The sequence below is a fragment of the Perna viridis genome, chromosome 8 (assembly GCF_037379345.1).
Source record: "Perna viridis isolate PV_CMFRI_1.1 ecotype Kerala chromosome 8, ASM3737934v1, whole genome shotgun sequence".
Taxonomy (NCBI): Eukaryota; Metazoa; Mollusca; class Bivalvia; order Mytilida; family Mytilidae; genus Perna; species Perna viridis.
In genome coordinates, this window is record NC_142452.1 from 19,869,302 (window position 1) to 19,896,823 (window position 27,522).

At 32.0% G+C, this 27,522-nt stretch overlaps 1 protein-coding gene across 1 annotated transcript in view; it reads right to left on the reverse strand.

Moving 5' to 3' along the window:
• LOC148609689 (multidrug resistance-associated protein 1-like) overlaps positions 1-27,522 on the reverse strand; it is a 46,139-nt gene that overhangs the window by 9,110 nt on the left and 9,507 nt on the right. Inside the window, exons 5-25 of the mRNA XM_088540797.1 lie at positions 24,649-24,765; positions 24,069-24,130; positions 21,140-21,274; positions 19,729-19,944; positions 19,006-19,210; positions 17,968-18,288; positions 16,914-17,051; positions 14,801-14,947; positions 14,334-14,418; positions 13,619-13,685; positions 12,704-12,830; positions 10,846-11,022; positions 9,409-9,576; positions 8,830-9,016; positions 8,048-8,117; positions 5,055-5,220; positions 3,338-3,572; positions 2,632-2,942; positions 1,399-1,598; positions 525-648; positions 98-199 (exon numbers count right to left, since the gene is read on the reverse strand). Coding sequence (XP_088396923.1) covers positions 98-199; positions 525-648; positions 1,399-1,598; positions 2,632-2,942; positions 3,338-3,572; positions 5,055-5,220; positions 8,048-8,117; positions 8,830-9,016; positions 9,409-9,576; positions 10,846-11,022; positions 12,704-12,830; positions 13,619-13,685; positions 14,334-14,418; positions 14,801-14,947; positions 16,914-17,051; positions 17,968-18,288; positions 19,006-19,210; positions 19,729-19,944; positions 21,140-21,274; positions 24,069-24,130; positions 24,649-24,765 — 3,360 coding nt within the window. The remainder of the gene's footprint in view (positions 1-97; positions 200-524; positions 649-1,398; positions 1,599-2,631; positions 2,943-3,337; positions 3,573-5,054; positions 5,221-8,047; positions 8,118-8,829; positions 9,017-9,408; positions 9,577-10,845; positions 11,023-12,703; positions 12,831-13,618; positions 13,686-14,333; positions 14,419-14,800; positions 14,948-16,913; positions 17,052-17,967; positions 18,289-19,005; positions 19,211-19,728; positions 19,945-21,139; positions 21,275-24,068; positions 24,131-24,648; positions 24,766-27,522) is intronic.

Here is a 27,522-nt window from a genome sequence, read left to right on the forward strand (position 1 = left end):
GACTGCAGGATACTCAATCAAAGTTTAGTAATAATACTTTGTAATCATACAACAAACCAGTGATAATATTTAACTCCTAAAGCTATGAATTACATACCTCACTTGGTATTTCTGAGTATTCCTTAACTCTCTCCACACAGACAATGTTAGTTTCTAAGTCACTAGTCATCCTTACCAACCAATTCAAATTCTCTGTAATCTGGTAAAAAATCAAAGAATTAATCTATGGTATCTCATTTTCAGATAAAAAAGCAAAAAATATTCCAATGTTTAACTCATATATGTATATATTTTATTAGCATCTAGTGAGATTTTCTTCAAATGCTGAAGATTTCCAGTCAATTCTTAAGTTGATGAATTCAATAAAGTGCTCAAAATGAGATATTTTAAAGACCAGTTTCTAATTGAATGAAATAAGTTAAACAAAAACATAATGCAAATTCTTCTAAACTTGTTTCTAAATTATAACAATACAAAATGAATGTTAAATTTTAAGGTGTTCAAACACTTTGACTATCCAATACCTGTAGAGCATAAGAGATAGCCAGTCCAACAATAGCACCCTCTATTCCATGCTGTACAACAGCAAATAAAGCTGCAAAGAATACAGTTAAGTTTCCAAGGAACTCCAGTCTTACACCAAGCCATCTATCAAATGTAGAAAATACAGACAAAGTAATTGACTGAGAAAAAAACAGAGATAGTTCTTATCATTCCAATGCTTATTCTGTTATGTACACACAGTTTATTGTCACTTAGGATAATTACAGTCAGGATTCACATACAACACATTTATCAACCCAGATTATTCCATTTTCAAATTGAGACTATGATTTCCAGCTTTTAATTTGAGAGATAACTTTAAAACAGAATGAAACTACTAGTTTTTTTACCTCACAACTGAAAGAAGTTATAGTAACTTAGAAAAAAAATAGAATATATCTTACAGTTTTATTCTACTTATATTATCTACCAAAATGCATTTTAGCAAAAATATCAACTTCTGTTACATGTTAGTTTCAAGATTGCCACTATATTGTATTTTATTCTATTAGCTACAAAGTGTATGCAAACTTATCAAAATTAGACCTCAAAATTGTTCTATTCAGTCTCTGCATGTAGATCTGATAGGTCTAATTTTAATTAAACTGAATGTGTACACAGATTGTCTATATTTCCTGTTTCCCCATTTTGGCCATATACATAGATTTTGATGTCTGTATTGTCCTTCTGTGTTGCTGTATATTATTGCCAGCTATTCAGACAGACTTCTTAATGTAGAAAAGTTGGAAGCAAAGATGACTGATTTTTATATGTAGTAGTCCTTAGTAGTCGAAGCACTTATGCTTACTCAACTTTGTGACCAAGACCTCAAAACAATATCCCAGAGCAACAAACCTGTTTGCTGTAATGCTTGCATAGCTGAACTTTTGATTAAGGTCTATTTTAGCATCAGATGTTTCTATGAATCTCTCTGTTGCACCATATGCACGAATAACACTAGCTCCAGCAACAGTTTCTCCAAAGTGGTTATAAACAGGAGATCTTGTTGTAGATTGCAGTCTTTTCAATTGTCTTGATGTAGCTACATAAAACCGCTAAAATAGAACAAGAATTGAGATAATTAGTACATTGTAGGATAAATTGGGTAAGAAATCTCCTATTGCTTTAAATGAAAGTCCATTCTCTCATGAAAAAAAGTATTGCATATTACTCTTTAAGGTTCATAAGTTATCTTTTGACACTTCCTACTTTGGTCATTTCCATGTCTTGTTTACACACAATGTGAAAATGTGCTAAAATTTCACCCTAACCTCCATCTATTTCATCCATTTCAAAGAAATATCTTTCAAATAATGATTCAAAAATATTATTCAAACCCATGTCATCACTTCATAACAAATTGTTCTCCCAATAAGGGATTTGTGACATCAAAATAGTCACAGTTGAATCAAAAAGACGAGTTAAATAGTGCTTGTTGGTTTTCAAAGGAGGGTGTGTACAGGCCTGCATCATAAATGTTTATTGTATTTGATTTGCTATAATTACACAAGTAATCAGTGATTAAATTAAAAATAGGTGAAATGTGTCCCTAAAAATAAACAGATACTTTTCATCAGAACTTTATTGCCATTCATCAAGCTGTTTAGGAAGAGTTGCAGACACAAAATCAGTATGCAGAGCTCTTATCTTAACAAATGGTAAAGTCTGTGGCAATAATAAATCCCATCAACATTTCTATGAAAAGGAAAAATAGTTGATGAATAACGGCATTAACTAATAATCAATTCCTGAAAACTTAACAAAGTCAATCAAGCAGTTAATATGGAGTCATGGATACAACTTGAGTATCCTCTTCCCTCATTCTGACTGAAATTTTTGGGTAATAAAAAAACCTAATATTGAATAAAAATTCAAATTAAATGATGCAAAAAAGCATTACCTTGAAATCATTACCTGAAAGTATTATGCAAACCCATCATATGGTTAAGGAGAAGTTGTGGAAATGAAAATGTGATGAACAGAAGGTATGATTAAGGGAAGGACAGAAGAAAAAGGAATAAAAGCATCATGATCACTACATGTATATACCATTTGCTTTAAAGCAGATGTTATAAAAATGATAATTACCTGTGCTATAAAATAAAAGAAGCCAAATGGTATTATCAGCACCAAGAAGTAATATGTGCTGTAGGAAATAACAACAAACGTAGCAATGACTTGGAATGCTGTGTCCCAAAACATCTCTAATGTCCATGGTAGTTCATTATCAATGGTTTCTATATCAGCCGAAAATCTGTTAACAATTCTACCAACAGGTGTTGTGTCAAAGAATGACATTGGTGATCTCAATACACTATGGAGCATGTTTTTGTGAAGCTTTCCAGATGCAACAACTGATCTCAGCATGAAGATCACATTATAAGAGATTAAACATATTGCTAAAAAAAAATAAAAATACATATGTATGAGGCTCTGAGTTACCAATTAAATGATTGATATGGGTTTCATTTAACATTCATTGAAAGATGATTATGAGTCTACATGTACATGTATTACAAGAATATTTGGTCAATCTATTGGACCTTGTTTGCACTAAACGAACATTTTAGTCTGTATTTTATACTGGGTTGCTCATAGAAAAATCAGCCCAGTAAAATGATACAGTGGAAATAAATTATCAAAATATAGTTGAACTATTCAATTATTTAGAATATTTAATGATCTATTTTATTCAAAATTTAGCATTTTAAGTTCAAATATTGGTGAAAATAGTACCAAGTTAGAGTGCATAATCAAAGATTCATTCTACTTTCTGATATTAAGATTTTATTACCTAGAGCTGCCCCAGTTCCACCATATATTCCCAAATAATAGTCATTTCTCTCTCTGTATACCGAACTATTGGCAGGAAGACTACGATTAGTCAAGGTAGGGTCAGCAGTCCACTGACTAAGCCAGACATTTCCAAACACAGAAATTGCTTGGTACGAAGCAAATAGCAGTAGCATAAAAAAAGCATAAGGAACACCCAAGGCCTTCGCATAGGTTACAAATACCCCAAGCTGGACCTGAAACAATAAAAATCCATTGAAGCTAATCTGCATATGTCTAGGTTGACAATATCTTGTGATTAATATATAAGGGTGTTGAAGTGGCTTAACAGTGTTGGCAAGGTAACACATATAAATAAATATTTTGTTTCAAAATATCATGTGACTGTGACCTGTAGTAGCTGGGAAAAATGTTATGAAATTTTCACATGATTAAATTTCATATTTGATCAAAACCAAAACCTAGTCATGAAATATGAATTCATTGTTGCCAAAACCTGAAAAGAAATCCCAAATTATGGTATATAACGAGAATGGATATGGTGAATATGTCAAAGAGACAACAAGCCCGTCATGGCAAAAAATGTCACCTCAAGGCCACCCATTATCTTTAATGAAAGACCAGGAGACCCTGTCATCACGGGACATGCAGGAACTGACCCCAAACAACATTTCATACAGGTACAGTAAAATAGTTGCACCCATATACTCCAGCATTATCAAAGTAAACTGAGAGTGAAAACGATGAGGTCAGAAATTCCTGACTTTGGACAAGTGCAAAAAAATGTGGCAGGATTAGAGTACTTTGACATGATCACAACCCTTTTAAATCTGGCCACAGTGGAAAAATATTACATAATTAAACACACCAAAAAATCAGTTCAAAAAGGTCTGAGTTCCTTGATAAAACAGAAACACATTTGAAATTATAAGAAATACAGACAGACAGACATTGTGATTCCTGTAACTTTATTTGTCAGAGTTTAATAAATATTGAATCAGTATACTGACAGTCAGTTCTATTATATGTATTTCTTTATTGTTGTAATTTCATTGATAATATTCTCATAATGTTTGTCATCATTTTTCACAAATTATTATAAATTCACAGTTATGAAAGCCACATATATAAAAACACACTGTGACTTGATCAAACTTGTCAGTTATATTTAGTTCTTTTCTGCTATAATTAAGGAAATAAAAGAGAAAAAGTATTTAAACAGAAATATGTTGGGTAAAATTTATGCAGTAAAATCTACAAAAAAATTGTATAGAATCAATAGCAAACAGGAAGCTTAAATCAATGTTCTTGATATAATCTTAACCAAATCCATGTAAAACAAGCATATCTTCAATAAAGATATAACAACTAAGTAAATTAAAAATACTACATCCCTGATTTTTAATCTCCTAAAGAAATGTACTAAAGAAAGCATATACGGGTGTAAAAATGGCCAAATTCGACATGCAAAAAATGTAAAAAAAGATTAAATTTTTCTATTTTTTTTTATTGGAGGTGCACATATTCAATATATGTTGATAAGCAATAGGCAAAGTTTGAACAATATTGGTCCAATATCTTTTGAGTTACAGATTACACAAAGTTACCCTCTTAGCATGACAAACAAAAGGGCAGACAGAGCAGTTACTAAACCTGCTTTCACCACTGGTGACGCAGGTAACAACAAGGATTTCTTTGGAAAACAAAACTCAACATACTGTTCCTGCTTCCATTTTTTCCTCTGTGATAAGCTTATTTTCAGCCTTTGTTTCTTTTTTCTCTTCTTCCTTTGCCTTCCCTTTATGAGCCTCTTGACTTTTGGAGCTTGGAGAGTCTTTTGAAAGCAACTTTTGTAAAATTTTCTTCTCATCAGTTTCTGATATTCTGTAGAAACAATGATTAAAAATTATAAAAAATGATACAAATTATTAGTTATATAACTAATGCTCAAATGATTTTTACAATTATCTTTACACTTAACCAAAACTGATAGGTTACAGACCACCAATTCAACCAATGAGCATTTGGAACGTACGCAAAAATAGTCCTACACAGAAATTACCCCTGTTCCTCATAGTGCTGTGAAAAAAGTTCTCATCTTATTTAAAAAATTTAAACAGTTTCTGAAAGGAAAAACATTTCTGTACATTTTATAGGTGCATTTTGCTTCTTGTGATGTGAAGCCTAATCTCCATAATGATTTCTAAATATGCCCTATCTTCTGAAAACACTGGGATTTCCCATGCTATTTATAGACCCTTCACTTCAGGTGACCAGTACTGCACTGCAAGTCTGCTAACCCCACATGTCATTCTGAGGATTGTGAGCTGACATATGTAGAATCATGTTGATATATAGTCCTCTGCAGGTTAAAGTTAAGGTAAAGTCCAGAGAAGCCATTGAATATTGTGAAATTAGCATAAAAGCCTATGGGAAGTGGAATTAGTGGTTTCTAGCCTTAAAGTACATATATATATGAGGTCTTGGTTATTAAATGATTTTTCTTTTTTCCTTGTCCTATATTTTATTTTAAATCATTACTACAATACTATAATGTTATGCAATATTCCTCTCATTAATATGTACTTATAACACATACAATTTTGAAAAATTCACCTGCTTCCAATTTCTCCTCATCTTTAATTTTTTTGTCAATTGTATGGACAATAACTTCATAAAAGAGAATGAATGGATCTCTTTGAAATTGTATTGCAAGGTGTCATAACACAAAAGGAAGACAGGGATTGATTTTACACATTGTGACGAGCCATGTAGTAATAAGGGGCTACAAAAGGACTAGAAACAAGTATTTTTTTTTATTCCTGGATTACAACTTCAGTAATAGGGATTTGGTTGCTTTGACATTAGACAAGGTATAATACCCAGCCCCCCTAAAAAAATGCAAGTATATCAAAACTTAAAGAGTCACATTTTTTGACTCTTTTTTAAATCCATCAAAATAGTACAAGAGATTTTGGATTAGGCCTATAAAACTGCAAATTAACACAGAAAGGAAATAAGTCCTTTCAGGTCTACATTTCACATTCTTGTGTAACGGGAGAGCATGATTTGACTCACAAAATTATACTCCGCCACCGAGAGGATCGAACCCTAGACCGCTCGGTGACAAGCCAGCAACAAACCGATTCGGCTAAAGAATTAATCCTTTAGCCAAGTCAATAAACTGGCTATTTAAATCTCACTACTTACTACAACGCAGGAAAGCCGTCCTGCCACATTTCCCCCACCTTAAGAGTCTTCGTACCACGAACGACTCTAACACTAACTCAATAGCTAACCAAACCCTGTTGGTTTTTTAGTTGGGCGCCAAATGTAATGGGAGAGCATGATTTGACTCACAAAATTATACTCCGCCACTGAGAGGATCAAATCCTAGACCGCTCAGTGACAAGCCAGTGACAAACCAATTTGGCTAAAGAATTAATCCTTTAGCCAAGTCAATTAACTGGCTCTTTCAATCACACTACCTACTACAATGCAGGTGGGCCGTCCTGCCACACTTGTAACACTGTATTAATATTGTACTATTTTCTGATTGACAGTATCTCCTTATCCGTATGATTATTAAAATATGTCTTAAACTGTGAATTTTTTTTTTATAAAGAAAGGGTAATGACTCCTGTAAAATTTGTTATGCTACTTAAACCCTTAAAAACATTTGTGGAGCTTTTGATGAATCTGGTGTCACGTTTCCCCTTTCTTTCAAGTAGTGTGGATATAAAATAAATTAAGTGCTCTAAAGAGTCTGAATTGCTCACCTTGAGAATTTGAAATTACCATACATTGAACCACCTGAACCACCTAAAAGCAGAGATACAGGCCAAAATTTGTTTCCTAATAGGATTTCTCTGGTAGCTGAAGAGTGGCTACAACCATCCCCTGCACCACCTGAGCCACAAAAAGTGATCATTGAAATCATCCAACCTATCAAGCTTCTTAACATTGGCACCTGTGATTTCAAAAGAATGGGTCAGTCAGATGCTTAGATAGCCTCTGATGGCTGTCCTGTTTGATCAAATGGATGACAGATAACGGATGCAAAGTGATGGCATAAGCTCACTGGGACCCTTGGTCAAGATGAGCTAAAAGGGGATTCAAAGCCCATGCTCAGGCTACATTCATAGAAGCAGTTACCATTTGATTTGAACAGCAAGGATGAAAATAACATTTTGAAAATATTTATGACCAAAAATGTCAGATCTAAGGTTTTCTTTCAGAATAATATATATGTATAATATTGATAAATAACTAAGGATAATGATTCTTAAAGATGCAAAGTGATATTAACTTACATTTAACATGTTTATATAGGCCACTTGTTCAAGTGATCTAACAAAAAGTAAACATAAGATACTGGGAGCAAAACCACCACTCTAAGTAGACTAAAATCATTTTAAACCCTCAATTTGGATAATCTCCCTTGAAAAAAATCTGACATAAATTATTTTCATTCATACATAACTACATCTGATACCTAACCTTCATTTTGAATTTCAACAAAGCTCATATATCGGTTAAGTAGGAGTTGTGCTTACAGTAAATTTCAAATGACAGACTGAGAGAAAAAAGTCTCTAAATCAGGTTGCAACAAAGGACAAAAACTTAAAATGTTGATAACTTGGTCACCAGGAGCCAATTTAGTCAAATTCATTTTACAGGTCTAAAGTGCAATGATTATTTCTACACATACTTTCCTAAGTCTTCTTCATCTGAAGTTATCGATGTTAATCTTTTTAGTATGTTTGTTTTTATTTCTTTCTCTGTAATTATAAATACATAAAAGAACTTTCAGAATTTGATATTAAAGTTTATGTTAAAATGAAAGTAGGTGTACCCATCCTTTCTAGTACTCTTTTTATGACCATATATTTCTATTTTTTTTTTAACAAACAAGGATTAAAGTTTAAATAGTGGTTGAACATTGTCTGTCTTAAAATGGAGCATCATAATAGTTTTAAATTTACAGTAACAGCAGAGGTCACAAGAAAAAGCAGCAATCGACAAAAAAAGAATATTGATTTGAAAAAAGCAGAAGAAAATTATTTATTATATACACAGCAGTGTTTTATCAATGTTCCGAGTGTAATAAATTTCGATAATTCACACTGCAAAATAAATTCAGTAATTTCACTCTCAGACTTTCTCCCGCCAAAACGTCACAAAATATACACCAACTGCAAAATTTAAATCCATATTGAAAATATTAATAGACTATGAAGAAAATCTATATAATAAATAGGATAATCAACTGGTTATTCACTTTTTCCAATTAATTATCCTATTAGTCCCTAATTAATTATCCTATTAGTCCGTAACTGGTACCATCCTAGTAGATCTGAAGCAGATCAGCTACTTGGAAATTTGATTAAGTCATGTTGTATCTTGATATTATTCAAATTTTGTCAAAAATATAGTATGGTATTGCCTTCTATCCCATGCTGAAATAACCTTGAATCTTGACCTTTAACCTACCATCAGGGTCATCCTCTTCTTCTTTATCTGTTTCTTTCAAGTATGTTTTCAAGAACTGTGCAAAAGCTCCATCATGTGACAGAAGTTCATCATATGACCCACATTCTGATATCACACCATCTGTCATGACAACTATCTTGTCGACTAATGGTAGCCACCTTATCCCATGAGTCACTAGAACTCTTGTCTGAAACCAATACAATTTATAAATGAAAACTTTAAGGAAATATAATTCCCCTTTCTAATGTGAATTTCTTTAACTTCCATTTCATTTACATGCATTTCATTGCATCTTAAAACATTACTCCCTTTCTAAAAGAAATCATGTAAAAGGGGGATTAATTTATAAAGGCTATCAGTTCAATATGCATAAAATGATGCCTATATACATTGACCTTTTTAATAAAAGTACCTAAAATGTAAGTAAACTTACCACTTGCAGGACTCTATGTTCTTCTAAAATTAAAACCATCTAGCATAAAAAATTAGGTAACTAGGTGTGTATCATAAGTAAAGTAGTTAAAAATAAAAAGACTTTAAAATAAAGGCTCTGACAGTTGATACTTGTAAGATCCTTACCTTATCTTTTAGCACACCATCATTGCTAATTACTTGATCAAAGATATGTTTGCCCACATGGGAGTCTACAGCACTGAGTGGATCATCTAGGAGATATATATCCATGTCATGGTACACTGCACGAGCCAGGCTTACTCGTTGCTTCTGTCCACCACTTAAGTTGATCCCCTGTAATGATGATATAGAGTAAATGTATATAACGGTACACAGCATGTGGCAATGGACTCAATACAGGACTGCTTACCATCACATACAAAAGTTGATCCCTGTAACCTACCCTAGATACAGCCTATAGATGAGACATGTACCTTTAACCTTATCTACAACTTCTAAATACAAATATAGGTTTGAAATTTAAATGATATCTAAAAGTTTACTTTTCATATAATGTGATTTTTTGTGCCAAACTTGAACTAAAACAAGTACTTTAAACCTAGCCAAACAATATAACAACACTTTTCAACAAATGAACCATAGACTTTTTAAAAAAAATTGCCTAGTCTGACACTTGATATGTGTACCAACAAGAGGTCACACTAGGTTAAAAAAAATAAGATTGTAAAAACACAAGCCTGTAATTTTCATGCATGCATGTGAAGAAATTATGTGTGCAATATTATTTTGTCATGTTGATCATGAATAGATACCTTATGGGCTAATGTGCCTATCTTTCACCCTAGTTAAATCTTTTTTAGTTGTAAAGTCTACATACTCTTATGATTAGAGAAAATAATGGCAAAGAACTCTAATCACAACACTTTTTTCGTGATGCTACTCTCATGGATTCCAGTGTAGAGATGGATAAGCATGTGGGCTAAAAAATACTTGGGTTGTTTCAAAAGTTTCTTTGATATGACAATGACTGCTTCTGAAGCGCAAGTTTTTGTGTAGCAAAATTGTTCCTTCTGACAGTAAGATGATATTAAGAATGGACAAGGCATTGGCAGGAAATTTATAGTACAGGTAAATATAGAAACAAACAATTAGATAGAAAAAAAAATGTAGGGAAAATATTTGAAATATTTGCCAGTGTTTACGCTGCATGAAAAAAACTAAACTGTTAAGTGTGAGTCTTTTGTAAGAATCAGGCAAAATGGGAAAAATCAGAAACATGCATGTCATAAACCCACCAATCTGACAGTGTAATATCACTCAAGGATACTTTCTCTGTTTAAAAAGACCATTACTTAATCTCTGCATCACCGGCTTTTTTTTCAATAGAATATTAGAAAAATGAGATTTTTGACAGGGATATCTGCCTCTGAAATGTTCATTTTCAGTGCATTTCAATGAAATTGTAACTCAATGGTGCAGCATGATGTGGAAAATCTTGTCTGTTTTTTTCATACCATGTTTCACTAACTGCTTGATTCTTACAGGGCTGATACCTAATTTTTGGGGTTTGATCAAATGTCTTTCATGACCTCTGGTACCAACCTTTTCACCTATCTCTGTTTTATCACCAGCAGGTAAAATATCTAAGTCAGGTTGAAGGGCACAGGCATCAATGATTTGGTTATACAGATCATCTTGCATCTCACAACCAAACAGAATGTTGTCACGTAATGTACAATTCTGAATCCAGGCCTGCTGGGGCACATAACCAATACTTCCCTGTCAAAACAAAAACTTACTGGTACATGTATTTCTGATAAAAGCACTAGACAATTAGGTGTTTTGGTTAATGGTTTCAATCAAGAATTTTCATTATTGAATTTAAATCTGCAAGTTTATTTTCTATAAGAAGAACAAAATTTAAAAAAAGGCTAGATCACCACTAAGTATGACATATAAGTAAAAGCTTTTAAGCAGCACTCCCGCTTAGAATCATGCAAAATGAGATTTATGGTTGAATAGCACACATATTTTTATTTTTGATATTTTGTATGTATTGCCATTGTAAACAGAAATTAACATTGAGTTTTCCATATATCCCGTGTTCTTAGGAGATAAAAATTATACGGAATGCACTGTAGAATTCAAAATTAAGGAAGATAACTCTGTAAATGACACTCAAATACAATAGAATCTGTTGGATTTTCAATGTTGATCGTCTCCTAAGAGCAGAAAAACTGGAATGAATAATTACACATTTCATCATATAGACCCATAAATAATGTAATTACAAACATAAAAATATGTAGCCTTTTTTGAGGTGTATCATATTTTTCAGATTTTGCCTGATTCTTACAAAGACAGCTACTTAACTAGCAAGTACAAGTATATATTTGAAAAGATTTTGTATATGTTGAGAAATACATGGTCAGAATTTATTTTGCATACCTGTCATTTAAAGAGCAATCAGAAGGAAAAAAAAAATTATTATTTTCATTTCAAGATAAAATCTGAACCTCTCTCAGTTCTTCAAAGTAATTACTAGTTGGGTTAAAAAAGGTTTGTTACAACCATTAATTCAAAACATGGCAATTAACCTCATAATCAATTTCAAGAAAGAAGCAACTATTTCAAAAAAGAGTAAAACCGACATTATATTCAACAATAAATTTTATCAACAGGTATGGAAGATGTAAATAATGAGATCTAGCTTAGGATTTTATTGATGAGCCATTACACAAATACCATATAGTATGTATGAATCTCAATCCATGTTGTCTTACAGAATAACTCATTTCACAATATTTTAATAAATATATTTATTACTTTAGCATATCTAAACATTTGTATAAATATTTTTTGTGTTTAAAATGTGAGGTAATTTTCAAATTCAGATATGAGAATGTTCTTTATTTCATAGGGAAATGGAATTACACTTTCAAATTTACGATATTTGGTAAATATTAAAATGAAAACAAATGTTACATAAAAACTTTTATAGATTTTGATAATACGTTTAAGGAGGTAGACCTAGGGTAAGGGACACAACTCTTTCAAATCATTGGAATGTTTGTATTCACCATTTTACATTAATTACATGTAAGCATCAGAAGAACTTGAACCAATTTCATCCTGATTCAAAGGAAAGCTTGAAAGGCTTTGGTAAAATTGACTATGATGCAAACATATCACTTATTTCAAGAGTTATGTCCCTTACTCTAGACCTACCTCCTTAAATGGCTGTTGTAAAGGTATCAAGTTTTGAACAGATATGTATACAGCATACTCTACCATGCTCTACTTTCCTTCACCATTGAACTGCTGTAGAATTAATTGACGTGTCAAGCTGGTTTCAATGAAACATAATAAATGTGTTACATAAACTGCTGAGAAGAGCCTACTAAAAAAGCTCCACGCATGCTCAGAGCTTCCTCTTAAGAATAAATCTATCACCCCTTACCTTCACATTGACTCGACCTTGAACTTTTGTCAAGTCTCCTAAGATGGCAGACATTAGACTTGATTTGCCCATACCAACTTGTCCAACTACTGCAAACAGTGATTTTTCTGGTATTTTTAGATTAATACTGAAATAAAAATAATATATAGCACATTAATGTCCAAACTTGTATTAAGAATACACAGGCAAAATTATTCCACATGATTTTCACACGAATTTCACATGATTTTTACCTAAATTGAGAAAATAAACTAAGTGACAGAGTTCACATGAAATTCGGGTGAATGGAGCCTTCACTTGAAATTCACAGGAAATGTTCATATGAAATTCGTGTTTAGTGAATTTCACATCAAAATCATGTTAATTTCATGTGAATTTCACATGAATTTAATGTGAAGCTCAATTAACATGAATTTCATGTGAAAAATATTTGCCTGTGTAGCTTCTGAAATTCAAGTTGGTTATATATTTCACTAAGTGCCTTATCTTATAGAAATAATTTCTTCAAAATACCAGATCTATGTAAACATCCTGTTTTTAGATGGGGAATCTTAAGTCTCACTTACAACTTCTAACATTTCAATTACTTTTCTTGTTAAAATGATAATTTTACTGAATTCCCATGACAAATGATGCACTTCAGGTACATACCATTTCGGATCTTGAAAAAAAGTTTTCCAAATCTTTATACTAATGGAAAAATTATCATAGAAGTTTTTCACAAAATTTATTTGAATAAATAATATTGAAAATCTACATTTTTACCTTTTCTGCTATTAACTGACAACATGGAGGCAAATTACTCAAACATCTAAACAATATCACTTTTGTAGTAAATTACAAATATGATTTAAAAATACACATTCTCAGCTTCAAATCAATATTTTATAATTTTTTACACTTTATTGACCTTACTTTTTTAAACAGTCACCAATCTCAGGATCCCACATGAATGTTCCACTCTCAATAACAATGGCTGCATCTAAAACCAAAGTAATCATATGTGACATTAGAAGTGAAATACATATTGCTGTTTTGTGTTATCATGGTTATGTGCTCTTCAGATTTATAAGTATTTACAATTATCAGGTAAATTGATACACTTGTATAAAGGGCTAAGTTTAAGTGCTCAAATATTTTGGGGTGTAATTTTTTTCTTGTGCTTCATTTGTATCTTCTAACAAAATAACAATGCATGTATTAATATTTGAACCACATGTGGATTACACCATAAATTAAAAAAGAGATGATTGGATTGAGAGAAATATAATACACAATTTCTGAATTAGATGTATTCACTTTACAGACTACTGTGAACAAGATAGCATATTTTTGTAAGTTCAGTCTGATAAAAAAAAAATGGGTGACATTCAGGTAGTAAGTCAACCCCTTGAAAGTTTCTCTGGGTCATGTATAAAATATCATATTGTATCAATGGCAAATCCAGTGAAGGCTTTTAGAGAATGGCACACCTCGATTTGTAAAGAAAATTCTTCATTATGAGAAATATGTTGGCAAAATACAGTAATTACCTGGTAATATCTTTCAGCATCACTTCATAAATTCTTTGTTTGTTTGTATGTTTTTTTTATTTCAATTTCTGGATCTGACTTTGAGCAGCTGTAATTACCTTCAGAATATTCACGAAAAACATTATCTGGATCCAGTTCTTCATGGTTCAGGAACTTGTTCAATCTTTTCACTGAGACACTGGCCTGTAACATACATATAATCCATGCTGTACGAGGCTAACAGAATCAAACACAAATGATTCTTGTAATTACCTTAGTCTTGTAGGTTTGTCTTTATGCTCAAGTTACAGCATCAGAATGTCTTGGACACTACCACAAAAGCAGAGGACTTCTGTTCTACTGTTCTAATGTAATTAGGAGTTTGATTTACTCATTTGTTTTCTATTTCACCTTTTAGTTTATTTCAACCTGTGAAAAAAAATTTCACTTTAACGATACTTGTTTTATGCATGGCCAAAACTTAAATTTGGTTTCTTAACCTTACATCATACAGAACGAAATATAAACAGTAAGTTTTAACCCATACAAGAAAGTCTTTATAGTAAAACTTAATCTACTTTCATACCTTTATTACTTCAGTAATTGCCATTGGTGCAAAGTTTATAGCAAATCTAAGGAGATTAAATAGGGAGATAGCAACAAAGGCCTTCTCTGCACTTAGGTAATGGTCTGCTGAGGTGAAAATATATGTTGTAAATGTTACCAAAGATACCTGAAAATACACAAAATATCCAAATTAATCTTATTCCCATATATATAGAAAGGTCTGAAAAATTCCCAACAATGTTAGATATGTCAAATTTGCGATGCAAATTTTTGGTCGTTCCCTCCACGAGACTCGAACTTGTACCGCTGTGACATCTATGGCAACACCGCCTGCACAAAGTCCAGCGCCCTAAACCACTCAGCCAGCTAGGCTATATAAAAAATATAGCTTCCGCTGGCCGGGTCATTCCTCCTCGTAGGATTAATCTAGGGCTGTAACTTAGTACATGATGTATGGTAGTATGGCCTATGGGACAGTTCATTTAGATGTTATTATGTAGGATAGAGGATCAAATTAATGATGCATGTCACAACAAATCAATATAATACAACGTCTCAAAATGTGACGACACTATTCACTACACTGCTCCATTGGATCAGATTGATACAAGGAAGATATGTAAACGTATAGAAAGGTCTGAAAAATTTCCAACGATGTTAGAACTGTCAAATTTGCAATGCAAATTTTTGGTCGTTCCCTCCGCAGGACTCGAACTTGTACCGCTGGTCTAGGGCGCTGGACTTTGTGCAGGCGGTCTTGCCATAGATGTCACAGCGGTACATTTTTAAAAAAAAAATCTTACATAAATGGTTTATATGACATGTAATTCAGCTGTTCAATTTTCTGTATCATATGTACAGCTGTTGTGTGAGATATACAAAGATCTTCACTTAACTTTCTATGCACTTCAATTTTTGCAGCAGTTTGTTTTATACAGCTGTATTATATTCTCCTGCCAAAATCTTTGACTCTAAATTATTACTGAATATAGTGTATAATTTTGTACCATGCTAGACTTCATACAAATAGGCTTTTGGAACAGGGTTATGTTGCTATAAGACTGGTCATCATTACAGAAGTTTTATGGTTGTCATCATGACCTCATGAGTCATTAGAGTGTATCAATCTGCACCATGAGAACTAATTTTTTCAACGTGTCATAGTTTTCCTTTCCTCTTTCTTCTACCCCAGACTTGACTTTTTAAAGGCAACTGGGCGGGTGTTGCTAGAAAAACAAAGGACGCTTACCCAACTGGTGCACCTGGTCCATGCTCCATGTTTTTAGTGGCGTCTGAGTTGCTCATTTAATTCTGTTTCTTCTTACCTATTATTTTGGTTATTTTATGGTATTTTGTGGTGTGTGTCTGTGTTTGTCCCTGGATTGCATTCTTTTGACTTCCTCTAGAATCTTGATTCCTTTGATTACTCTTCAAAGAAGGTCATATGGACTTAAAATTTAAAATAAGTATGCAATGTCCATGGTTACTTCATTTGAAATAGCCATAAAAACAAGCAATAACAGGTAATAATTTTCATTGTAAATACAGTGAAGCCTGTCTATACCAAACCCAAAATAATTTGGAAACCTATCTAAAGGAAACACTTTTGGAAGTCCTTTTAAATACCAGTCCATATAAAATTCAGACACTGTCTATGGTGTAGAAAAACCCACGTGCATGGAACAAGCAATGCTTTTTTGGTCTACATATGCTATATTTTTATGTGACTATAGTCTTTTTCTGTACTGGTATTTAGATCTGTACTTTTGAGAAAACTACACTATAACCTCCCACTAAAATCAACCAAATCAAACCAAATCAAGAATGATAACTCTTGCGATGTGCTGATTTCATGTACAATCTATATAAAATTTATCTCAAAAGCACAACACCCAAATGAAAATCTATGCTGGTTATGTGGTCTATAGCTATTTCTGAACATGAAATAAAAGTGAAAATGGTGGGGTTTTGACATGCTTGAATCACCCTCTGTCTGATTTTTATAAACACTGCTACTTAAAAAATTGAATGTATTTTGAACCTGGGAAAACCAAACAACTGTCTAATCCATCCTCACCAACTTGTTTTCATTGTAAAAGTATGATGATGATAATAAGTGTACTGGTACCAACCAAATAAGGTGCTACACCCCATGAGAACCAGAATATCATTCCAAGTAAGGCAGATTTCCTCAGAATCTTTAACTCTACACCTCTGATAGCTGCTATCTTGTCTTTGAAGGACATCTCCCAGGCATACAGCTTTAGAATCTGAATATGTTACATATTGTTAACATGTTAAAACAATTAACCATTCTATGAAGCAAGAGAGACTTCAATCTTACAAAGATAAATGGGAAAAAATTATATTATGATTTGTTTGGAAAAGCATGAAATTTTAATATTAAGAGTTGTAACAATGATTAGGGCCATTACATGACTGTCAAAGAACACAACCTGACACAACAGAGATGAGCATGTAAAGAACTATGGCATTTTTATCAAAGAATACAAAGTACATTCATTGATACAAAAATAACCTATACATGTTATAGAGAGTAATTTTCCCTGGGTGCTAATTCTGGCGTATATTATGGGTCTATCTAAAACCATCAAAATATATTGTGTGAAATATCTACTCCTAGCTTAAATATTTAATGCATCACTTAGCATATGCATGAATTAGATTCATCAAAATTTGAAGTGTACTTTTTCGCCTCAAAAGCACAAAATTTTACACCCACCATATGGTATATCAAGGTTTTTAACTACTGTGAAAATCCTTTAATTCAAAGATACCAATTCTCATGGATCAGGGAAGAATCAAAAGTTCAGGGATTCTTGAATTCGTAGTTTTGAGGTTTTTTAGTATACACTTCAATGGAAATCTCCTTTTCATTCGGAACCAAAGTTCGGCTTTCCCACGAAAACCACAAAAATTGGTACCCCATGAACAATAGTACTTTCACAGTATCTGAATCATGAAAAACAAAATAAAGCCTTCTGTATCATGATTAGAGTAAACTTTACACTGTATTAAAATACTATTGCTTTCCTAACAAAATACACTGAAACATCTGTTGCTCTATTGAAATCCACAAGTTCAAAAATTTACCGATTTAATTCTGACAAACTCTGAGAATTACTGGCAACAAATGAAATAACACAAACAGAATAAATATTTTACCTTAATGCCATTCAGAACTTCAGTGAGAAGCTTAACTCTGCTGTCCTTCTGTTTCATCTGTTGTCCTTGAAGACCATGAATCTTTGCCATGACAACACCATTAACCGGTAAAAGTAAAACCAAAATACCAAAACCTGCAAATACAGGAGCTCCTAGTGTAATATACAGGAAATATAGACACAGGGCAATCTGTAGGGGTGAAGACCATACTGCCCATAGGTAATTAACTGTGTCCTGTATGTGTTGTGTATCAATAGACATTAAATTGACTATTTCTCCAACAGTTGACTGCTTCCTAGCTCCACTAGTTAAAGTCAAAGCCTACAATGAAATAGTTATTCCATCACTTTTCAAGTACATACGCTACATTACATTTTATGGGTAAATCTTCTTTATGGTTTTTTATATGTAATGTGCAATAATTTCAAAATTTTTTTTTCTACTTTTGAAAAGCCATCAAAGACCATATCATTGTACTGGTGTCAGTTGACGAATCTCCACCTCATGATTTTCACTCTGCACTTTTCTATACATGATTCAATATTCAAATTTCTACATTATAATATTTAAGGGAAAGTAATTACTTGGTTAACAGTGTGCCTCATTTCTAATTTGTATTACCTTACCAAATAAAACAACAACAAAAATCACCTCCCGCCCTAGTTTTCCATGTTATCAACTAAGTAACAAGATTCCTCATCACTTTTTTTGAGGCAAACAAAATCGGTGAAAAAAAATGCCCCCACTCTCCTTGGTTTTCATGAAAACTGGTCTGAAAACTCAGAAATTAACTTTAAATGGTCTAACTTTTATTCTAAAAAATCAATTTACATTTAGCCGTGTTGACCATTTTGAAAGATGATAACATTTTGGGTAAAAAAATTATACACTTTTATTCATCACATGTTGTAAGTAAAAACACTATGTTCATTATACTTAGGACAGAAAAAACGTATTCATAAGGTTAACATGATATAACATTAACCAAAATTGCATGAGTAAAACAACTAATACTAATTTATACTTAGGAAAACATACCTTTCTGTAAACAGCGGCCATCAATGCTGCCTTAATCCTTATACCAAGACTCATTCCCCAGTAAAATTGTTGATGAAATGACAAAGACTGAACCAAAATGGTAAAAAAGAAAGCAACAGCCAATAGATACCCCTTCCATTTTTGAGAAAATTCTGAATCAGTAAATTTATTACTATTTCTTGTGGTTACAAAGTCAATCAGATACCTGAAATCAAAATAATGCATGAAATACTACATGTATACATACAAAAACAATGAAAACACAGAGAAACCAAGAGTAAAAACAAATTCTTATGTACATGTACTCTTCAACTTTCTGTCAAATTTCAATTATACTGAGATTATGTGCCATGCTTACAAAGGTTACCTTATCTAATATTATTTATGAGATTTGCTTTTTTATTCATTAGATGAGTTACACCGAAAAAAAGTAAGATTTGAGAAACTAATACATTTGATCATAAATTCACTGGTGATTTGAGGTTACTTATGAAGTGAAATAAATGTTACAAATTTTTTCTTAATCATGAGCATGATTTTGAGCAATATAATATATAAATACCCAGTACATAGTTTGAGGAAAAGCCTATTTTAAGATGTTCAAAAAATTTAGGCTCTATATTTTTTTCCATTAGACTTATACCTAATTTGCATAAACCAACATAATACATTAGTACATGTAACAAAAATACATGTATTTCCAACATATTATTTCAAACTTACTTCAGAAGAAATGGCGAGATAAATATTGTCACGTCATACACCAGTTTGAAAATATGAGCATGGATCAGCTCCAAACCAAATGTTTTTGCCAAAACTTTGAATAGTGAAGGTTGTTTCAGTGATGACCCTCCATCCTTGACCTCTACTTTAGGAGCCAGCAAAGGCGTAGACTCTGATATGTGTCCTTGATTACTTTGAAAGATATGCTGTCGATTTCTGAAAGAAATATTTTTTTTTTAAAAATGATGATAAAATGCAACTGAGAGTGTTTAACTTTTATGTGGTGAAGAAACTGACAGCAGAGTAATACATGCTTTAAAATGGACTACAAAGCCTTAAATCATTCCTTCTGAAATTCTAGTTTGTCGTATAGAAAGAATGAGCATATTCAGATCATTAAAGTAATATTTTATAATGAAAATTTAATAAGACCATAAAAAAATACTGATTTAATCTGCAGAATCTTTAAATATCTTACAGAAGTATATAACATTACACAGCCTCAATGATTTACACAAATGTTAACTACAATTATGCCAAACATGTTAGGAAGCCACATATATTAAATTAAGGAATCACAAAGTCCAAGATTATATCAGACATATAAAATGCAATATTGCTATTTTGCTTAAAATCCCTTTGATCTTGCTATACAATAATTTTCAATCTCATGCCTGTCGACTGAGAATGAAAATTATTGTATAGCTGCACAACATGTGTGACGTTACAAAGCCCTCTGCTGAAAACTAGTCCCAAAAGAAAACTTTGCAGTGCCTATAAAAACTTACATATTTAGGTTAGAAAAACTGAAACTAATACCTTACACTTCAGCGAAACAGCAATAAACAGATAATTTAATATTTTTTCAACTTGCAGGAGTTTCTCATGCTCATCTCATCTCTAGGTAAATGGCTCGACGATATCAGCATGACAAACCCCCTGTCATTGAAAAAATATGAAATAATCTAATATTACAGTCAAAGTTATAGAGTGTTTAATAAAAAAACAAATTGTAGAAAAACTATTGGTATTAGGTATCACAATTTGTGTTTTGACACAAAACCAAACTGAATATATTTTAAAAGTTTAAACTTCATGTATCAATCATAACATTTCATTATCATCAGATACAAAAAAAAGCTACTGGTATTCATGAATGTGTGCTAAAATGTAAAGAGGGCAATACTACGTGATAACACCCAGGGCATTTCCACAAAGTATCCTTTAATGAAATAAACAGAATAATAACTTTTGTGATTTTGTCTTCAAATTTCGTAATGCCCCTTACCTGTGGCTTGATCTTTTGGGGCATTATCAACCCTTTAGTCAATATCACTGACCAACTGGCAGTCAATTTATCATGATAAAGCCCACTATGTAAACAATTTTTGAATAACAAAACCACACTTACTTCATCCTAACAGTGTGAAATTCTTTATCCCAGTTCTTTAGAAATCTTCTATATGCTACCTTACATTTGTCTCTCTCGTTAAGGTCAAACATTTCATCTTCAGTTAAAGGTTTTTTATATCCCTGTATTATCAGCCTGGAAAATAAGAATATATTTTATCAATGCAAAAATTCAATATTTCAATAGTATAATTTCATGAAAAATTTATACGCAATTTGAAATAATAATTCCACTGATGTCTGACACAAATAGGTCCTAAAAGGTGAAGGTCAATTTGTTATGCTCACTCATTTAACAGTACTTGGGGAATGTATGCTGAGTTAAAGATCCTACACATATACAGTTAGGGAAGTAAAAAAAATCTGCAAGTCAGGCCCTATCGTATGGGCCATACATGATGCTGAGAAATCCAAACGTCGTTCATGGCATTCCTGTGCATAAACTTTGCTGAGAAACTGTAATCTGGAATATCTTGTTACGGACAACATAATATCCATTGGACAAAAAGTAAATCTTGTTGGGAATAGACTTATTGAGTTTGATAAAGTGATGTGTTCAATGACAGAACTTGTGAGAATGGAAATAAGCTAACGTTGCATTTTATCTAACTATAGAAGTTGTTCGCTGCCATTGGCAGTGGAAACCAGACGATACACCAAGCCGACTAAGCCATTAAATGACAGACTTTTACATTTTGTGGCAGCAATCAAGTAGAGACAGAGCAACATTTTTTAATAGACTGAATTTTATTCTGATATCAAGGAGGAACTTTTTACATATCTATGTAGTTTTGACCATTCTTTTAATGACAATAACTCATATGATAAATTTGATTACATTATGAAGACAGATGATGTCCAGGATTTACTAGCAAAAACATTGGACCTCATGTTCAAACACAGGAAAACACATCTGTGATATTTTAGTATCATTTCAGATTTATTGAGCATTATAAAGTTAAGATATGGATATTTTTATTGTATATAATTTTGATTTAATTTCAGTAATTTATTTATCATAATATTTTAATGAGTTTTACATTTTTGATCAAAATATTTTTTCTTTTTTCTTCATTTCGTTTCTTGGATGATTATTCTTATCGGCATCATAATTTCCTCTACATTATATGATTTGAAGATACAGAGTCAGATTGTTTTGAAATTTTACTTCCACTTTAATTATGCTTTTATTATTTTAATGATGGTTGGTAAAAATGTATAGTATATTGTATGACTTTGTGATTTAATTTTTTGTTTTCTCATGATTTGATTTCTTATTTGTATATATATTTCACAGTATTGAATGAAAGTATGTCATACATCTTAAAGGCAGGAATCTATTATAATATTTTTAAATATTTTTATAGTAATGTAAATAATTGTGTGTATTAGATTGTGACACTGTAATAAACTATTTACTTACTTACTAACTGTATATCAATATTACGATTCATAATTAAACTATAATGATATTTAATGACCAAGTTCATTAAAAGAAATAATAAAAGTGTATTATTATATACATAAGAATCAAACTTACCTGAACAACAGGGATGTTACATGTACAATGTATGTGTGAAATACTCTTATTACAATGTATTCCCCAAGTGAAAGAGTAATCAAGGGAACCAAAATTCTAACGAAACTCAAAAGAATGTAATCTAGGGACAAAGACCAGACATGGAAAACAGACAAACACAACAAAGAACATAAAGTACCCAATATAATACATACAAAATAACAAAAGTAAACGAGCAACTCGAACTCCACAAAAAACTGAGAACATGGACCAAGTGTGCCGGTAGGGTAAGCCTTCTCTGCTTTTCTAGAAACACCCGCTGAGGTGCTCATAAATAGTCAAGTCTGGGGTAGATGAAAGGTAGGAACTTGATATGGACAAGTATGAGCTATATAGCTACTCAAGGGCAAAAAAACTGGCAGTTCTTTAAATAAGTAAAAATGCTAATACTACAACAGAAACAATACTCATCATAAGGACAGGATTCTTTATGGTTTTTATCTTTTTTTAAAGAACACTCTGTCTCTGGCAAAAAAAGGAATAACGCTAATGCCTATACAAACTCCAGGTGGACAAAATTTCATATCATATGTGTGGTATTTTTTGTGGATTGAAAGTTTCACTTTTTTTGTAAAAGAAGTGATTTTATTTTCCATTATAATGTGATATTAGTGATGATGGAATAATCATGTTTACTGTATGTAAAAGGAGTAATAACCCTAAATACTCAGAGAAAATAATTATCATGTTTTTATTCCTATATCCTGATATAACTGCAAAAATAGCATCACATCACCTTGAAAAATCACATAACTTTAGAAATTCGCTTCAACATACACATAAATCTAAACTGTATAATGCACATCATTAAATTAAACATCTGTGTAAATTGTTTATATTTATTAAACAAATTTTTACCAACATTTTATTATTGCAGTTTCTATTAGGTCCACTGAATGTCTTTTTGTCAAAATAATGTTGTTTGAAAGGTATATACTTATCATAGCAGCTAATTATCAAACACTCCCTATGTAATAATTCACAACCAAAATAAATTCTGTAATTTCACTCTAAGACTAAACACAGTAATTTTTTGTGTGACATTCAAGCTTACTTGACATCACCACTAACTTCAAATACCTATTCATCCACCACAAAATTTATAATTTATAAGAAAATAGCAATAAATTATTGAAAAATCAACATATTAAAGATCAAGTGGAAATTCTGAAGGTAAAATCTCTCATGCTGAGAATGCTCAGAAATATAACACATGCATGAATCCTTGTTAACTTTCGGATTTCTTTGGCACTCATAATCTTTTTTGGTTATTCACCATTTCAATATCCTATGAGTATCACTATCATATTTCATGTTTTTATCTGAGATGGAACTGAAGTTCTATACTTACTTTGTTATCCAGTTGTATGTTAATCTGGATAAAAAGGAGGCCTTTTGTTCAGGACATAATTTCTAAAATAAAATAAATATTATTAATAAAATCATATCCTTGGTTCCTATTCTACTACAATATACATGAAGCTCTTAGTTTTGGCTGTTTCTCCATATAAAAAAAGAGAGATATTTCATTGTATGAGTAATATTCTAAAGTACTTTATTTAATGCTTTTTTGCAGTACTCTAATTATTGGTATTTTGTTAATTGAAACAAATAATGGTTTAAACACACAATAGACACTGTTAAAAAAATCAAGGAAAAGCCAAATGCGCTGTGCCATCCTAAATATATTGGGAGAACTCTGTCTTCCCCTGTTCCTTCTTGGTATCATTAAAACTTTTAATAGGTATGATATAGAAAAGTATATCTGTTTCCATGGTTACACTAATTTCTCATGAATTTCTCCAATCTTGATAGTTAGATGACTGTATTTAAGCACTTCTTAAGCTGCGTTGAAAATACCATCATGTTACTATCTCAATAGCAGAAATTTTATAAACCATTTGTTACTATGTTAGAAGCAGTTTACATACCTCAATGTTTGAGATCATAGGCAGTTTTTCTGCAAAACAATGGAGTATCCACTGAACTAACAACAGGCAATACAACACATAGAATGTATAGAACCGTAGTTCATCTGGGTCATATATCTGAAATGGTAAACAACAATGGAAAAATAAACAATATGAACAACACTAAAAAAACAAGTTTAACTCAGATGCTAGAAGGATCAGCAAGCAATTATAATCCTCCTTGCAAGACATCTTTTGTGCTACTTGTTGAAGGTAAAGTCTGTGGAAAGGTGATCACTTATTCAAGGTTGGTTTAGACAGATTAAAAAAATTGTTTTACACTGAGACAATCCTAGCTACACTATCATCAGTCTTAATTTCAATTTCCCACTATTCTACTATGGAAAACCATAAATCTGTGCCATCCTCTTTTGGTCTCTCTACCAAGGACGTTGATTGTGATTTACCGTCTATGTACTGTATTCCTAAACTCCACAAGAATCCATACAAACAAGGTTACATAGCTGAATCTGCAAAATGTACCACCAAACCTCTTTCAAAACTTTTAACTTCTATACTCACAGCTGTGAAAGAGGGTCTGCAGTCCTACCACAACACTTGTTACTCCCAGAGTGGTATTAATTCAATGTGGATCCTAAAAAATTCGAGAGATCTTTTGGAGACAATCAGTTCAAGACTATTATCAGAATATAATAGCATTAAAACCTATGATTTTTCAACACTGTATACTTCTATTCCTCATACTCAGTTAAAATCCCGACTTAAAAAAATTATACATCATTGTTTTTAAAAAAAAGATGGTACACCTAGATACAAATATATAGTTCTTGGTAGAGATTCCTCTGACTTTGTAAGAAATAATTCCAAATCATCTTCCAAATATACAGAAGATGTTTACAAAATGCTGGAATTTTTAATCGACAACATTTTTGTCCAGTGTGGTAGACATATTTTTCAACAATTGGTCGGCATTCCAATGGGAACAAATTGTGCTCCTCTATTTACTGACCTATTCCTTCACCCTTATGAGTGTGAATTTATAGCTGATCTGATCCAAAAGAAAGAATATTGTTTAGCTAGATCCTTTAATCTCAGTTTCCTCTCTATAGATGACATATTATCTTTAAACAATCCTAATTTTGGGGATTTGATACATCGCATGTACACCAAAGAACTTGAGATAAAGGATACTACAGACACTGTGAAGTCAGCCTCATATCTTGACCTACACTTAGAAATTGATGGTAAAAGAAAACTATTGACCAAACTTCACGACAAACTTGATGACTTTCCATTAAGAATTGTCAACTTTCCTTTCATCTGTGGCAACATCCCTTCAGCACCTGCATATGGAGTGTTCATATCACAACTCATACATTATGCCAGAGCTTGCTGAGACTACGCAGACTTTTTGTATTATGCTAGAACTCTAACAAATAGGTTTCTGGAACAGGGTTATGTTGCTACAAGATTGAAGTCATTACTACAGAAGTTTTATGGTCGTCACAATGAACTCGTGGATCATTATGGTGTACCCATCTGCGCCATGAAAACTGATTTGTTCAATGTGTCATAGTTTTCCTTTCCTCTTTCATCTACCACGTACTTAACTTTAATATGAACAACTCGGCAAGTGTTTCTAGAAAAGCAGAGGATACTTACCCTACCAGTGCACCTGGTCCATGCTCCAAGTTTTTAATGTAGTCCGAGTTGCTCATTTGCTTTTGTTACTTTGTATGTATGATTTTAGTTACTTTATGTTCTTTGTTGTGTATGTCTGTTTTCCATGTCTGGTCTTTTTCCCTGGATTACATTCTTTTGATTACTACTATAACCTTGGTTCCCTTGATTACTCTCTCCTCCACTGTGACTCCACAGTGTCTTCACTTAATTAATCAAAGTGCCGATTGCGTTGAACCTCGGAAGTCATGAAATATTTATTGGTATTTTAAAACTTTATAATCCGCTGGTGGTAATTTGTTCTTTCTGTATTTCCAAAAAGATTTATCATTTACAACGGGAACAGCGTTTTCATCACTACTAGAACTACACATCCACACAATACTGATTATTCAAAATTTCAATTTAAATTTTGTATATTTTTTTTTTTTATTTCTTTTCATTTTGTTTTTTATTTTGTTTCTCTTTGTTACATTTACTACCTATTTCTAGTTTGAAATGTAGCCAATCATGTTAAATCCATTTATGGATATCAAAGGCATTAATAAAATATAAACATCTATATATGTATTTTAATTTTTCTTTGACAATCAATTAGTTAACATAAAATTTCAATCGTATATTGAAAAATGTGCAATGTATTTATACGAAATAATCAATTTTATACATTTTAATATTCATCCGCCAGATCTCTTTCATGGTGGAAATACTTTAAAGCGGTTATCAACCGGAAGTCATATTGATTGACGTCAGACGGTTTTAAGACTCAAAAGTCACATGACTTCCGAGTAAAAACTGAGATAAAATTGCTTCATTCCAATACTATTCAATTATTTTTTTTGTATATTACTGAAATACTATTGAACTTTAAAAATCATGAAATATATCTTGCCCTGTAAGCAGAGGAATTAAAAACTAAAAACATATTTGAAATGGTGGCTCTTAACACTGAAGTAAAAACATATTTGAAATGGTGGCTCTTAACACTGAACTAAAAACATATTTGAAATGGTGGCTGTTAACTCCTTGTGACACAGTGTTTGGTGGAGACTGTGTGACTCCACTCTCATCATCTCCACTGTGAAGAGTGAAGAAATTAGAACAAGTGCCAACAGTAGTGTATTTCTATGATGAAAAACTGTTTAAAACTTGGTCCAGTGTATCTTAAACATTTCTTATACTGTTCATCATATA